Here is a 13,408-nt window from a genome sequence, read left to right as displayed (position 1 = left end):
ACATTATATGCTTCTGTAAAGTCCTCTCTGAGGGAAACATGACACTATTTCTTTTTTTTAATCATTATTCCTAGACAAGTTTAGATGCTGCATGCCCATGCCCCTAGCTGGCTTCTTCTGGTGCTGTGAAATTTGGGGAAGAGGACATCCAGCTCCTTGTGCTGGGCTCTGCTGAGGTCTGAACACTGAATAAGGGTCCTCCCAGTACCAGCAGAGCTGGTGTGCGAAGCTCGCGATGGCATAGCCCTGCTCCACCAGCTTTGTGCGTGAAGAGAATATGCTGTTTTCCATTCCTATCACCGTTTGTCATGGCCGCAACGGAGTTACTTTATAGGCTGCATGCTGACATGAGGTGAGTCAACTCTCCCTGAGGTCAATGAGAGCCATTCTACTGACTTCAGAGCAGGGTTTTCTGTCCTGCGTGTGGAGAGCCGGGCTTACCTCCCACCAGCACCCAGAGCAATATGGCTCAGCAGACTGACTATACTAGATTCCGTACTGACTATACAGCCACCACTTCAAAACTCTAGTGGTAGGATGTCCCATGGGTAGTGACCTTTGGAGTATTTACAAGCTATCTAAGAGACACTAGTTATGGAAAAAGAGGCTGCTGGCTGCTGGGCACAGTTCAGGTTTTAAGAGCTTGGTTTAGGGGTCTTTGTATCAGACTTACATATTTGTTCTTTATATCCTTAGTCACTGTGTTTACGTGAATACAGAAAGTACAACATGGCTTGGCTTTTCCTTCTCACCTTCTTATCACAGTGGCCACAAAAGTTCCCAGGGCAGAGTTAGTTGCTGCTATTTTGGAAATGACACAGAGATCCAGCTATAAAATTTTCATGCCCAATTATTATTTTGGCAGGCTGACAGCACTCGCCTGCAGATTGCATGGCAATTTTCTATTGTTCGTTACTCAATAAAGCCTGAGTGGAATCTCTTGATAGATACGCCTCTAACCCAAAGGCCTCAAATTTGGTCTTTACTCTGCCAAATTTTCAAATGATATTTCAAACAGCAGGAGTGTTAGACTATCTCAGAAAGGTCACTGAAATCTTTTACAATGGGGAGTCAGGCTTTCTGAATAAAACACTACAAGCTGCCTTAAAAAAGAAAAGGTTCCTCTGCATTTGTACCTCATGTTGTCTTGTATACTGCAATGCCATAAGAAAATGGATTATAAAATGAGGTTGAGTGTGATTTCAATCCACAACAGCAGAGAAATTCAGTGTTTGTGCTAGAACAATTACCGTTCAGAGCTAAAACTCTGCTGAAACTGATCATGCACTCTGGCACTCCAGCTTTAAAATTATGCTCCAAATAAAAATGAGAACACCATTTTGTTCAGTACTCCGGGCTGAATACGCTATTAGTCAGTGTGAAGGCTTGGTCATGCATAGCTTTGAGGGCAGGTTTGGGTATTTGCATAATGGAAGTTTGGCTCATGACCTTGGAACCGGTGCATACAGAAATAATAACCAACCTTTTTTTAACTTTCTATTTCATAAAAGTGAATCACAGCTTGCAGCTCTAGCATGATATACTGGCATGCACCTTATAGTACCACAGAGCAAAGCAAGGGTAGAAAACCAGCCACAGTGGTCAGCTGAGCTGTGAAGATTTCCAGTGCACTGGAAAACTTGGAAGATGTTGGTTTGATAACTAATACAGTAACAAAGCTGGTACCGGGGGCAGCTGCTGACACTGTTTAGTGTTTCTGATGAATATGAATCTTGACGTTTGGCACAATTGCTTTCACGGCTTGCTCTCAGCTAAAGGTTTGGAGCTGCTGAGTTACAGCAAATTAAATGTCTGCAATCCAAAAACATAACCTGTACATAATACTTGTATTTCTACCAGGCTAGTATATGAGGTGTTATTCCTTTTTTAGATGTAAACTGTTTAAAAACTGCTAATAAAAATTTAAGTCAACAGGTCAAATGATTTATCTTTGAATAAAATAATTTGGAAAGATCTGTGTCTATGCTTATGTATTACAGGTCTCAGCAGTATCACTCGATTTAGGCTAATATAAAGCATTTTGTCACACGAGTGTATCTCTCCAGCTACCAGTTTATTTTCCAAAATCTATTATTTCAATAAAAGAGAAGAAAAACCACCCAGCCCTTAGCTGTTCATCTCACAAAAAAAACCCCTCATAAATATATAAACCTAGTGTAATTGTTATAGGTGTATCTTTGAGTCTACAGGGACGCCAGAAGAGCAAGACATGAGTTCCCATTTAGCTGCATCAGTGTTGGATGCCTGGTGACCACAATTGAAGTACTACCATTGCTAATTACTTCAGAGAAGAAAGACTGGGGAGAGTCATAGAGCTATGCAATGACTGCACCTCACCATTTGCTCTCACAAGAAAGGGATGGGGACAGGCATCATATTTGCACTTTTGGATGGTCCTTCAGCTTTGTGGGAAAGGACAGAGAGATCTCAACCTCCTACCACTCCTACCCAAACTACAGCAATGTCTTTCATCATGCCAGACTGAAGCAGGACGATGCATGTATGTGTGGGAAGAAGGTTTCTTAGGCATGGGCATAGCAATCCCTCCCACTAAGCTGTACAGAACAACAGTGGATCAAGTCTGCGGTTATTCTGCTCCCTGGCATCCTTGAGAGCAATCACTGAAGGATCCAGGTATTTCCTACTGATTTGTCTTCAGCCACAAAGACTACTGCAGAGGTAAAGAGAACATTCTGTTCCCCCTATCTGTAACAGACAAAATGAGAAGCAATAGGTCTCATTTGCAGCAAGGGAGTTCTGGGAAACCATTCTAACAGCTACGGCCAGGAATTACCTGGATCCTCCAAGGAAGGAGGACATCTGGAATGGAGAGATGGACCAGATCAACTCTCTTCCAGCACTATTTTCTATGGTTCGCAGAAACCCTCTCTGTAGTCCTCCATTACAGACTACTTAATCCCTGCAATGCATGGTATGATGTTCAGTGGAACAGCATATACTTTCTGATGACTTTAGCCACAGTTGCAGAAGGGGAAACAGAGTTTTGACCAATTATCTTGATGTTGGTGTTGTGAAAGCTTCCATAACATGTAATAAAGCCTGCTTGGTTACGGGCCAGATGCTCCTTTGTCCTTGCTGAAGAGGAGAGGAGCAGGACCCAGCTTGTGCTGAGCACCGGAGAAAGAAGAGGGGAACGATGCCTCTGCAACGTGGTTTTGCAAAACTACCGCAGAATCGCTGCTTCTTGAGTCCTGGGGGACAGTACTTGAGCAATGCAATACGGTATGTTCATCACAGGCAGAGCATAAAAAGCTGGATAAACAGTAAACACAAGCCCTCGGGGAGGGGCAAACCAGTGACTAGCAGCTGTAGTACTGCGAGGTTCTGATCCCACTTGTGCTACTGGTGCCAAAAGGAGAGTACCAAGGGAATCACAGCTGCATGAAAACCACGCCTGCTGCCAGAGAAAGTGCTCGCTGAATTCCGTGCAATGAAGTCTCATCTTTTCTGCTGTGCTTGTACATGAGAGTTACTCATTTGCGACTCAAATGTGACTCTCATTTATTCAGGGTTTGCTTGTACTACTGCTAATTCTTTCCTAAAATGCAGGTGCTTCCAGTCAATGCGGTTTTCTTAGTGAGTCCTACTCCAGAACTTTCCGTAAGAGAAATTAATTCAGAATGGTATCGTTATAGATATCATTGCTTAATCCACGTGGACAAGCAAACATCTATGCTGCTGCTTCTGCTGCTGTGCTAACAATAACAAAACAGCTTATGTTTGTAAATTATCAGAAAAGAAACTTAAGGTGTTATTTACCTGCAAAGAGGTTCTACAAGGTCCTTGTCAAGGAAATCATGATCTTTCTTTACTGCAGCAATGTCAATGGGAAACTGGGAGTCTATAAAAGGAGACACAATATTAAGATGACTGCTTGCTATTCAAATTAAAATACACTGTCTGCATCTAAAATGCTTTGCATGTGCTTGCTCACTGAAATCTAGTATGACCGATTTCACTCAGCTCTGGTTCCCTTCCAGCTGTATCTGTGACCCTTTCAGTCACGTTATTTTTTTTTTTTTCTGCTAAAGATATAGTTGAACATCCTGTACACCAAAGAGAGAGCAAGATTATTTCATTTTGACTTTAACAAGATACTCAATACTTTGCTGTTCTTTCTAGTGCCTAACACAAACAAATGAGATCAGGGAATTACCACCACACTTTCTTCATCCACATAAGCAGCAACTTTCTCCATTCCCATCACAGTGACTTAATGAGTTATTTGCTAGACAGACTTCTCCCATGAAACAGAAGTGTTCTGTGCTTTTTGCTTTTAACACATGTCCCAGTAACGACAATTTCAGACAAAGGGTTACTCGAGTAACAGAGACCAAAAAAATGAGCTGAATTATAACCCCCAACATTAGCTAATAAGCCAGACTAGCGTGCTGGAAGCTGACATTTGTAATGAAAAGTGACATGGCTGCAACACATTAGTGGGCTCCGTAACGGTGGGATGGGTTCCAGTGCTGTGGCTGCTCTCCAGACCACGCTGCCGTGCTTAGGTACTGCAGCAGGACACGGGGGTACAGGAACCGCAGCCAGCATTTTCAGACACTGGTGCCTAACTCTGACATAATAGATGCCTGTAAAAAGGACCTTGTTTTCAGAGACGCAGGCTGTCTAGAGCACTTATTGACTGTACGGTGACTGTGGGAGCCCAGCACAGGTTGGTTTTTGGAGGGAACGTCCCTTTGAGTTCGGCCATCAGCAGGCTCTCCTTTCTCTGGGGCACGAGTATCTGAGGGACTCTGATTAAAAGGCAGATGCAAAAGTACTACTGGGCACCCAGGAACTGTGGTAGATACACATCTGTGTCAGCTTTGGGCTGGCAGGCTAACTAGTCTTAGTTTCTTGCTGGGTTTACCAGAGCCTGCATGGCTCCTGCGGAGCCGCCTGAGCATCTCTGCCTGGTGCTCCTAGTCCCTGGGCCCTCGAGCAGCCCGTCAGGAGCCAGCACCTGAGCCTTGTGGGACCTCAGATGGCCATCAGAAGCCACGGAGGTGTCCCTGGCATCATGCTCCCCACTGCCCTCAGCCCCGCGTGAGGGGATGGATGGGTGTCTGAGCTGGCTCTCAGCAGAGCTGGCTCTGACCCACAAGGTTTCTTGGCCACGGCTCCACGCGTGGAGTCGTGCTGCCTCCAGACCCAAGCTGACCCTGGAAGGTGTCCAGCAGCGTTTGGCGGAGCTGCACTTCAGCTAATAAGCCCAAGCGGGCCTGAGCTGGCTCTGTGTCTCTGGCAGACAGAATATGCAGTTTGGGAAAAATGAGGATCAGCTGCAGTTTCCCTCTCAGCATGGAGCTAGGGAGAGCCGGAAAAACCCAGCCCCGGTCCCTAAACTGCTTCTGAACGCAGCAGCAGTGCAACCACTCGCGCTGCCCTCGGGGACGCTGCTTCCCTGGTCACAAACTTTACAGCTAGGAAGGGGACATGGACATTTGCTTTGAGTGAGCACCAAAATACTGGCTTTTCTTGCTTTGCAAATGTAAAATGCAGCTCAGATTATTCACTTTTGGTAACTTTGCAGAGTTTTCAATAAGATTGACATTTTCAGCAACTTTCAGTGCTTTTGACACAGTTCAGGAAGTTTTTTAAAAAAAAAGACCTATGTATTTGGACTTTTTGTACTTGTTTTTGTTAAACTTTGAGATTTACACAAGCTATCTCTCTCTTTTTTTTTTCTTCACATGGCTGTGAGGGCAAGAATCTTACTTTTCTTTAGGTACTCATATAACTCCAGCAGCTGAGGCTTTGTGAGGCAGCCAGCCATGGCCATAACTCAGTCAAATGTAGAGTTGGCCAACTGCAAGCTCTCCTGGCAAGGGTCCAGTGCACTTTCAGTACTGCACAAAGAGGGGAGAAACCTACTTACCCTCATAGAACTGAGCATATTGGGGAAATCCAGCTGCACGTAGCCAGTCACACGCTTCCTTTGCTTCAATTTCTGAGCAGAAAGAGAAAAGAGAAAAAAGTTGACACATTGTTATTTTGCATTTTACAAGGAAATAGTGAAGAGATTTGGTAGTATCTGTTTGTTGCTTAAAAGTACTGCCATCACTCTGAAGTATTTCTTTATAGCACCAGAAAATAAAATAGATTCCCTCAAAGAAATCCACCTGCCTCCACAGGACTCTGAGGTTTGCGTAGCCACTTGGTGACCTGGATGAAGTGTTAATCATCTCCACGCAGCAGCAGAAGTTGCTCAGCCAGGTTTGTGGTCCTGTGTCCTATCCTCCCCCAAGGGTAAGTTGTTGGGGAAAAATGAAGATGAAGCAGGGTGGAAATGGGACGACAAAGAGCAAGCACTCTGTTTTCTTCTGCTCTGACACTTGTGGAGAACAATCCCATGTGAAAGCCACTGAAAGCTCTGCCAGGAAAACCCCAGGGCAAGTCTCATGTTACTACTGTCCCCTCAGACTTCATATTACTGAAGGGACAATTGCACAGGTAGGATGCGCCTTCCTACCTTCAGCCATCTGAACCCCATTATGTAGATTCCCTCCATAGTGAATAGAGAGACAGTTACTTCCAAAGGGTGATTCATCTCACCTTAAAGAAGTGTCTAAAATAGGTGGGATAAATCAACTACTGACAATGCTTTTCCCTTGTGGCTGCAGGCAGAGGGAGGATAAACAGATACAGGCATGTCTGTGCAGCTAAATAAAATAGATACAGGCAGTAGCTTCAAGCAGTGGACCCCAGACTGCTCACTCTTTAATTTTAATCCACTTCCAGGCCTGTTTTGGACTGTTTCAGTTATCTATCAAGACAAACCTTTTCTTCAGAAGGCTAATACTAAGCAGTGAAGAGAGGAATCAGTCTGTGTCATTTTGTCCCTGCCTCTTCACTATTTAGAAGTATGGATAAAGCTGATGCTGGATTAGGCTTCCCCTTTCAAACAGCTTTCACTGGGTCAGATGTATCCCACCCCTATGGAAGATGTGTGGGAATCATCAGCTGGACAAGAGAATGGTCCCTCCTTATTTTAGGAGTGAGAGTAGGTATAGGTGAGCATGAGGAAATGGAAGAAAATAGTGTTCAAGATGGGCACTACATAAGACCTAAAGTGTTTTGCACAGTAGGGGCAGATCCACCCCATGTAATTACTAAAGCAGCAGTAAATAAATGTCAGCTACGCAAAAACAGAGGATAAATTTTGAAGTATCTCCAGGGAAACAGATTTTGTGCACTCCAGCAGTCACACACATGGTTATGCACCCAATCTCTGAGATGGCGATGCATGTTGACAGTAGGGTACCTCAATTTTTACCAAGCTCCATGGGCTCATTTTATGGAAAGCAGTGTGCCAGGTCCGGCTCTGCCCAGCGCCCACACTGCCTGCATGTGCAGCTGCTCCCAGAGCAATTGGTGGAACAACTGAAGGTAGAGGTTCACCCAGATAAATATGGGTTGCTGAGGAAACCTGGGCAACATCTCCTTGCTGCCCAGATCTAGATCAGGATCTACCACTTGAACAGGTTTGGGTTACAAGATCAAAGTCAAAACAACTCCTACATTTGCAAAACACTAAGGAATGGAGTGTGAGGGTGTTGAAGAAAGTAGACATTTTATTTTGCTTATTATGCAACCTGAATGAACAAGTCAAGGGTTTTAACACATTTGTGGTTGTAAAACCTAGGCAGCCATAATACAAACCCCTAAATATAAACCAAGTAATAGAACTGGAAAAAGAAAATCAGGCTTAGTTGCTCTTCTGCTGTTCTGCCTTGCATGCAAAAAAAATTCCAGTTGTAAATCTGTTTTCTACTAAAATGCATTTTTATACATAGGAGATGCTGGTGTGAATTTTTCCCCATGTTATTCTGTTCAAATCACTCATTATACCCTTAATGACTTTACCCACTGAAGCTCACCATAAAACTTGCTTTGAATATACCCTGCAGTATGTGACCCACACACCTTTCTGATCCTCTAAATACTGAATCACACCAGCAAATTTTGTTGCAGAAATAAAAATTCAGAATACAAAGTCTACTTATCAAAAGCCCAATTTCCCTGAAGATGATTAGACAGCCAGTAAAGGCTCCGCAATGGCCACACTCATTAGCAGTGCTGAAAAGGATTTACCACCAGGTCTTCATTTGCTTTGACATTAGTTCATGTCAAGGCCAAAAAAAGGAGTATGAAAGTACATTCAGTTCTTAACACTGCACAAAAGAATGAGCAGCTTACATAAAACGTGGCTCTCACTACTGCACATCTGTGTGCTGAAAGCACATCTCTATTATGTTCCAGTGAGACTGAATATTTTTATTAAATGCTTGGAGAAAAGACAAGTCTTTATACTTTTTTCTTTTGCTTAATTCAATCTCATGAAACACAAATGAATCAATCCCATTTCAAAATGTATTTTACAACTCAGAACAGCTGTACGTACATTCTAGTTTCATCTGGCCTGGAAGCACAACTAACGGAGGCTGTGGGTGATGGAGAATGCTACCATTTAATGCTCTTATATGCTTATCATATTTCGATGTTTTTTGCAGTTGGCTGCTGAGAGGAGCTTGCTGAGGAATTTTCCTGCAGCCCAAGCGAGATCTAAAACATCTCAGGTTGCAATAGGTGAATAATTGCAGGGAATAACCAAGGAAGTAAATCTCACACTTTTTTGGGTTGGTTGTTGTTTGGATTTTTTTTTATTAGGCAGTTTGTAACACTGCAACCAGTCATGACTGACTGATGTTTCTCAGGGGTATTGTGACCGGTGCTGTTAACATCTTTGTTGGTGACATGGAAAGTGGGATTGAATGCACCCTCAGCAAGTTTGCCAACAACACCAAGCTGTGTGGTGTGGTCGACGTGCTGGAGGGAAGGGATGCCATCTGGAGGGACCTTGAAAGGCTGGAGAGATGGGCCCATGAAGACCTCATGTAGTTCAAGAAGACCAAGTGCAAGGTCCTGCAAATGGGTCGGCACAATCCCAAGCACAAATACAGGCTGGGAGAAGAATGGATTGAGAGCAGCCCTGAGGAGAAGGACTTGGGGATGTTGGTTGATGAGAAGCTCAACACAACCTGAGCTTGCAGCCCAGAAAGCCAACCATATCCTGGACTGCATCAAAAGAAGCATGACCAGCAAGTCGAGGGAGGTGATTCTTCCCCTGTACTCTGCTCTCATGAGACCCCACCTGGGGTACTGCATTCAGCTCTAGGGCCCCCAAGATAAGAAGGACATGGACCTGTTGGAGCAAGTCCAGAGGACAGCCATGAAGGTATCAGAAGACTGGAGCACCTCTCCTATGAAGAAGGGCTGAGACAGTTGGGGTTGTTCAGCCTGGAGAAGAGAAGGCTCTGGGGGGACCTTATAGCAACCTTCCAGGACCTAAAGGGGGCCTACAAGAAAGCTGAAGAGGGATTTTTTTACAAGGACATGTAGTGATAGGACAAGGGGTAATGGCTTTAAACTGAAGGAGGGTAAATTTAGATTAGATATAATGTAATATAAGACCTTTTTTGTCTTATTCAGAGGACAGCAGAAGGGCAGAAGTGCAATGTACTGCTGGCCAGCCAAAGATATGACTTTGCTCATACGAGTGTATTTCTACGGGCTAAAGGCACCTGTTCCACCCATTCCCCTCTTGGCCGCTCCTACAGTTTAGGTGAAAATGAACAGCCAAGGATTTACTCCTCAGCAGTCACGAAGGGTGATTTCTATTATCTCGCTCTGAGCCTGTAATCCAAGTTATAGCTCAGAATGCAATACATTACCGGATATTGTAATGCTTAAAACGTCATTTGAGATGCTCAGTTTAACCTTCTCTTTCTGTGCACATACTCTAATATTTGCTTTTTGTTACTTGCTAGTTAAACATCAGTGAAGAAGTCTTTGAGAAGGGATGAGTACAGAACAAAAAAGACCTAGCTGAAGCTGTCAATGGAGGGTTGCAGAAGTATTTTTGTCAGTGTTGGTCCAGTTCTGTTTGCACATCAAGGCTAACGCAGGTCTGAACCAGCCTGCAGCAGCTGCACTGTCTTGGTACAACCCTGTAGGACCTGAAAAACTGCAAGTGTTCACAGGTGACTCCCAGGCAGCTTGTGAACAGCACAGAGAATGGCTGTCACGCTGAGAAGAGTGATTTGAGAGAGGACATGGCTCGTAGTCTTGCGCTCAAGTGCTGGCAGGAGCCACAGGTCCTCGCAGAAGCATGTGAGCCACCACCGACCCACAAGCAGCATCTACCTTGACATGACCAAAAGGCTGCTCACCCCAGCGCACCTGATGGTGGGTTTGTGATTATGCAGTACTGCTCTGCTCTGCTGACTGAAAAAAAAAGTCAGGTATAATCTACCTATTGCTTTCCATTTACTTGAGCAGCAGTTAATGACAATCATTAATTATTAAAGCTAGATGATAATCCAGTCACAAATATCGACAAGCATCAATATGTCTCACAGTACTTGAATTCTCAGTGTGGGGTTTTTTTTCATTTTTTTAGTTGAAGTTTGACAGTCTCTCTTTTCCATTTCACTTTTCTACCAGTAGCAATTTATAATTGGGATCTGCACACACAAAAGCCTTCTTTGAGAAAGGATGACTACAGCACCAAAAAGTCACATTTCTGCATAGATCATGTGGGTGCTCCGGCTATTCTGGGGCTGAAATGGAGACAGTTGCTTGCTGTCTTTTTCTCTCTCCCAACACTTTCTCTGATTCTTCACAATCTGCTCTGACAGTGCCCAACACCAGAGGAAGGCTCGAGCAGCTACCTGCCACCAAAGGGGACATCTTGCCCTTCCTGCTACCACCCTGGCTGGCTTCTTCTCCTGCTTCCCTTCATGCCACACCAGCTCCTGGCTAATGCTTCGCAGATCTAGCTGAACCCTCTAAACTGGTAGAAAGCTAACTGCCTCAAACTGGTACCAGACTGCTCTTGGATTAGCAAACTGAGCGAGATCCTCTAAGGGTCCTGTTTAGTCCACATCAGCTACATTTTAATGAGCCCAAGAAAACCAAACCACTGGGACAGTGAAAGAGAACTGTCTAAAAAGTTGTTTGGAGAAAATTGATCTGTCAAGAGAAAATCATGTAAGTAAATGAATTTTCTAGCTTGGGACCTTTTCACTGTCCCCGAATATTGGTGCTAAGACCTAGATATTACAGTCCTTTCACTTTTCCTGTCTAGAAACCAGCACATTTCGTCTTGTTTCTGCCTCCCTGCCATTCTTCCCCCTCTGTCATTTCTATCTTCTGTTTTGGTGTTTCTCCCTTTTTTTTAAAACTATATTTTTTATTTAAGATTCAGATATCCTTTTGCACAATGCAGTGAAAGAAATAGCAACTAGAATAAATAAGGTACATAATTATCCCATCTATTGCATTTATGTCAATTTTATGTGATAACTTTTATTATTCATCTGTCTGTAACAAATCACTGTTTGCGCTTACTTTTTTATTCCCCCTATATTGCTCACCACTTAAATCTAATTTACAAGACTTAAGATAAAGTATCTGGGAGTGTTAGAGCAAATGATTAATCAAGTCATTGGAAAGGAGCGCATTTTACTGTGCAGCCGCATCAGTGAACTCCAGTGGCTATCACAAGCCGGTCTGTTAGGTGGAAGAGGTCTCACTCCTGCAAGCATTGTTTGGGAGCAGAGTAACAGCTTGGTTACAGCTCATAGGCTGTGCAGGTGGTTAGCCTGGTGCTATGCTTTACATTAACTTTGGGTCCTTGTCTTACTCTCTCCTTCAAGAGGAGGAAACCTGTTGGGATGACAGAGATTGTACCGCATCCTCCAGAACAACATCTACCTGGAATTTTAGGGTCAGTTTGGAGGCTTAGCTCAGCCCTGAGTTTAATAACACCTTTTACTCTCAGGACCCTCTGTGGACCTGTGTGAAAAGTGAACCAGAGAACACTCCTAGGGAGGAAACATTCATCGTGTCTTACACGCTCAAGGCAGCTGTAGACACTGTGTGGGAGAGCTTCCGCCTTGCCTAGCTGATCCTTGATTCATCCCTTTTGCCCCATACGCTTGTCATGTCACCAGCAAGCCGTGTCACAACCCTGATGTCTTCCCAGAAGGGCACTAGGGCACTCATGAGGACAGATGGGATCTGCAGGAAAGCTCAGTTCAGGCTGAAGCTGTATGAGAACAGGTCCAGCAAGTTTCAGCTTCTTCTTGCAGCCCAGTCTAAGATACTTCTCAGTGAGTGGCCCCCATTACTCTCCTGCCTCTACATCTCATAGTCTTTAAGATAGTTATCTGTGTAACTCTTATTCTTATTTTACAGATGGGGATTTAAAGGAGTTCACAAGTACATAAGCTGGTTAGAGATAAGGTTGATGGCAATTAGGTGCTTGACTACCTTACCTGCCCATGAAAAGAGAATCATAGAATCATAGAGTCTTTGGGTTGGAAGGGACCTTTAAAGGTCATCTAGTCCAACCCCCCTGCAATGAGCAGGGACATCTTCAACTAGAGGAGGTTGCTCAGAGCCCCGTCCAACCTGACCTTGAATGTTGCCAGGGATGGAGCATCTACCACCTCTCTGGGCAACCAGTGCCAGTTCTTCACCACCCTCATTGGGAAAAAATTCTTCCTTCTGTCTAGTCAAAATCTACCCTCTTTTAGTTTAAAACCATTGCCCCTTGTCCTATGGCAACAGGCCCTGCTAAAAATTCTGTCCCCATCTTTCTTATAAACCCCCTTTAAGTACTGGCAGGCTGCAGTAGGGTGTCCCCAGAGCCTTCTCTTCTCCTGGCTGAACAACCACAACTCTCTCAGTCTGTCCTCACAGGAGAGGTGTTCCATCCCTCTGATCATTTTTGTGGCTCTCCTCTGGACCCTCTTCAACAGGTCCAAAATATGGCTATGTCACTCCTTAGTTAGTAATACGTTTAGAAATCTGGTCTGGACAGACCAAATCCCAAATTTCTGATACCTAATCCCATCAATTTGTTGTACAGCTACTCTGTAACACTAAAGGCTGAGAGGTTTCCATTGAATGTCATTTGCAAGGCTACTTCAGAGATAAGAAGTTAGACTTATGATAGGGTGTAGGTGCTAAATTGTAAAGAAAAGGAAAATATTTGTAAATGTGAGAAAAGATTACTTTCCAAGGTCATGTAGGAAATTCACAGCAAAATAGAGGCTCACATCTATAACTTGCAAGGAGCAGGTTAATACCTTAACTACTAGATTATTGTCTTGCTTCACTACTGCAAGCAGGATGGTGTAGATCATGGAAAAATACAAAGCTTCTCATATTCCCTAAGGAAGAAGTCCCATGTAATTTAATAAAGACAGATAAAATTTTCTGTAACCTTTCATGTTGCATTATACCCACCAGAATTCTTTAAAAAGGAAAATTCTAAGTTTTTATTTATAGTATGGCA

The 13,408-nt window shown here is 43.8% G+C and overlaps 1 protein-coding gene across 2 annotated transcripts in view; it reads right to left on the bottom strand.

Moving 5' to 3' along the window:
- The window catches only part of STARD13 (StAR related lipid transfer domain containing 13), a gene marked incomplete at both ends in the record, with an annotated part of 265,428 nt that overhangs the window by 29,618 nt on the left and 222,402 nt on the right, over positions 1-13,408 (bottom strand). For both annotated transcript variants that reach the window (XM_082011774.1, XM_082011775.1), the window contains 2 exons: positions 3,802-3,883; positions 5,921-5,992. In XM_082011774.1, the coding sequence (XP_081867900.1) occupies positions 3,802-3,883; positions 5,921-5,992 (154 nt within the window). The remainder of the gene's footprint in view (positions 1-3,801; positions 3,884-5,920; positions 5,993-13,408) is intronic.

This window comes from Phaethon aethereus (genome assembly GCF_964289735.1).
Source record: "Phaethon aethereus genome assembly, chromosome: 1".
Classification (NCBI taxonomy): Eukaryota; Metazoa; Chordata; class Aves; order Phaethontiformes; family Phaethontidae; genus Phaethon; species Phaethon aethereus.
Note: the sequence above shows the minus strand (reverse complement) of the source record. Positions and strands in the feature narration are given on the sequence as shown.